The 3,365-nt window shown below is 46.9% G+C and overlaps 1 protein-coding gene across 1 annotated transcript in view; it reads right to left on the reverse strand.

Annotated features, from left to right (window-relative positions):
* Nucleotides 1-625: 625 nt before the first annotated feature.
* Nucleotides 626-3,365, reverse strand: part of LOC119314811 (U-box domain-containing protein 70-like) — a 9,974-nt gene continuing 7,234 nt past the window's right edge. The window contains exon 6 of the mRNA XM_037589501.1: nt 626-2,195. Coding sequence (XP_037445398.1) covers nt 843-2,195 — 1,353 coding nt within the window. The 3' untranslated portion in view covers nt 626-842. The remainder of the gene's footprint in view (nt 2,196-3,365) is intronic.

The following is a 3,365-nucleotide window of genomic DNA, read 5'->3' on the forward strand; positions in this document are numbered from 1 at the left end:
GTTTGTGGATGGCAGGTGTGGTTTTCTCCTCCGACGTCTTAGTCGTGTGGGGTCCCAGATCTAGAGTTCGATGGCGTGTCCGGGGTGTCGCTCCTGTCTGATTCGTTCAACGGTAATGGTTTCGCTTTTGGTGAGCCACCTTAGAGGTCCGCAAAGATGCATATCAACAATGGAGCCGCTTCGAGCTCGGAGGCGGAGGTGATTCGTCATTTTTTTCTTTGATGGCTGCTATGGTGGGTCCAGAGGCAGGTGACAGGCGTTGGTGTTAAGTTCAGAGGTTTCTTCTGCCTTTGATTGTATTTTTATTTTTTGGCTGTTGTTCCTTTGTGCAAAGGCTAACGATTTGCTGTCTTTTCAGTTTTGCTAGTTCGGTTTCTACGTGACTTGTAGTATGATCCTTATGATATAAAGAGACACGAATTACCATGAAAAATAAACATTATACTGAACACCATGTAATTAGAAGGATTTTTTATTTTGAGGACAAACTGGAATGATTTTGTGGGAGATATTTGACAGAGATCGCGATGACAATGCTCACACCAACAAATTGTCCACCTAATCAATTCACATACTTGTAGCACAACTGGATAAACAAGAGTAATCAGATTCAACAGTACCGGTTTACAAATTAAGTGGATTTACGGTCCACTAATAGTTTCCTGCAAGGCGTTCCAGCTGCAACAAATACTACTAGCAAAAAATCAAAATTAAAAAATATATGTTTTGCCTTCTGCCAACAAGTTATCTTAAGCATTCAGCCAAAAACGAACTTTACAGAAGTAGCTATTTGACCACGGAAATGCTTCCCAAGGTTAACTTACTAAATGTATTGTCTGCCTTTACCATGCATGTCCTCTATCTCTCCTAAGCATCCCAAGTCGCCCCACCACCTCTGCCACATCCGGCCGTTGTTCTATACGATTACGATCTACAATCAGGCATTCAATTGCCAGCTTGCCTATCTCTTCAAGGACCATGATCTGATCTTCTGATGTGATCTCCTTGTCGAACATTGCTCTCCCACTCTTTTCCATTTCATAACATCTGCGGTACTCGATGGTGAGGCTACCAGATTCACCATATACAGGTTTCTTTCTGGTAATGAGTTCCAGGAGAACCACACCGAAGCTATACACATCATTCTGTAAAGAGGACTGCGCTGGATCTTTGTAAACCAAACATTTATCAGTTTGGGCTAAGTATCCATACCTGCCAAATAACGGAAAAAAGCCGGTGATTTTTGGGGTAAAATTTTCAGCAAGAAGTATGTACTCTGCTTTAAAATAACCGTGCTTCATGTTTTCAGCGTGCATTTGTCTTAACCCTTCTGCAGATCCAAATGCAATCTTCAAACGCAGGTCTAGGGGGAGCATTTTTCTTCTGTAGCCATGAAGAATGTCCTCAAGGCTCCCGTTAGCAGCATACTCATTAACCGCTATTGGCAATTCAGCTTCCAGGCAGCAACCAACGAGCTTGACAATGTTCTTGTGGAACAGTTGTGTCTGCATCTTAACTTTTTCGACAAAATCCTTTTTATTTTTAGCTACCCTTGTAGGTATGAACTTAACTGCCACCGTGGTATCGTAGAAGTCATGAAGAATTCCTTTATATACTCTACATGATTCACCTTGAGCAAGAAACTCTGAATTATTTCGTGTGATTTGTTCTATTTCCTTCTGTGTGAAAAACCTCAAGCCTCTCACATTCTTTAGTAATAGTCCTCCATTCCTCACAAAATTCCTTTGTGCAGTACCTTGGAAGATGTTAAAAATATTGAGCTTGTCCAACACCCTAGAGTTGGAGCTCAAATTGCTTGCTACTTTGCAGTCAAGGTGCTCTTGCCACGATGACCAATGATCTGCATTTGCTTCACCTTCTTCCGAGTGATCATTCTCAAGACGTTCTGCAACATGATAAGTTTCAGCAGGACGCTCCTCGATATCCTCCTGCAGTTTCAGGCTCTCAGCAAGAGACAGTCGTTTGCCGAGTAAACTAGCCTGCGACCCAACTAATGAACTACTAGTGGTGGTTATATCAACACTTGCTATTTCACCAAGCATGTCAATTATACGCCGTGCAACTGGTCTTTTGTCTGGGTCAACTTCCATGCACTCTTTCCCAATCTTAGTGCATACCCTTACTTGTTCTAACTGGTTGTCCCCCTCTAATCGACTTATCCAAGTTGAGGTCACCTACAAGATGAGTTAGCTAGTTTGTTATATGACAAACATAAAAATGGTAAAGTAGAAATTATATCACCGTTTCATGCAACCTTGCTTTCTTGCCATTACCATTGTTATAAATAGCCCGGCCATATAATGGGACAACGGCGAGATGTCATGCCGCCGACGTGCACCGTGCAAGTGAGGCCAATGGCCGTGGCAAACTACGGCAGTGGAGGAGGGGCTCTTGTTTTTTTCTTTCTAGAAAAATAGGTTTAATAGCGGCTACTGCATCAAGCGATGCACACAGCCATATTATTATATTATTTAGCAATGCCTTAATGGTGATCATGATCAGGGCCGCGACCTCACCCCTACACATATCATCTAAAACAGGAGCACCGGTACAGCCCACCTAGCGCACACCACATGCGCATGCTCCAGAAGTCGCCGCCGCCATCTTCGGCGAGCCCATCTTCCAGGCAGGGACAAGTGAAATGGCCCTTCCAGGCTTGCCATCGACACCACCACGACACAAGACAACGACACCGCTCTGCGCCCGTCCATCGCCAAGAGCCCATCACTGAGACTAGGATACACCACGCCGCCGAGACTCACTTCTTCGACTCGGAAGACCACGCCGCTCCACCTAAGGAACATTCTAGCCAGCACATGCTCCCAAAAATCGATGCCCCTGGGACGGAAATATGTCGCCATGGTCCTCCATGACCAAAGGTTGCGCGGTTCTTACTGTTAGCCGCACATCCCCGAACCCACATCAGGCTATCAATCCACAAACCCCAGAGGGTTGTGGATCTCCCACAACAGGCGCCGTTCACGCTAGAGAAAGCTCCGGCCGCCACGCGCTTCGCGCGGTGAACTCGACAACGTGATCCTTGATCCTCCGCTCTAGACACTGGCACATGAAGTCACTTCTGGCCCACCAGCCCGGACGGAGGGGCGCTGCCACCGCCATTACCGAAGCCGCTTCTCCCGGGCCATTGCGTCGTAGATCTCCATTCAGGCTGCCATCCCCATGTTGTCGCCGAACAGGGCGCTCTGCCACCGGGAGGAGGAACTGCGGTAGGAAAATCTCGCGCCGCCATGCACAGCCCCTCCCGGAAGCTGCGCGATGACCGCAGGACGCGAGATGCCCATTGCCCCCTTCACTGGAGGGGCACAGGCTATCCCGGAGGCAAC

Source organism: Triticum dicoccoides, chromosome 1B, assembly GCF_002162155.2.
Source record: "Triticum dicoccoides isolate Atlit2015 ecotype Zavitan chromosome 1B, WEW_v2.0, whole genome shotgun sequence".
In the NCBI taxonomy this organism is placed as follows: domain Eukaryota; kingdom Viridiplantae; phylum Streptophyta; class Magnoliopsida; order Poales; family Poaceae; genus Triticum; species Triticum dicoccoides.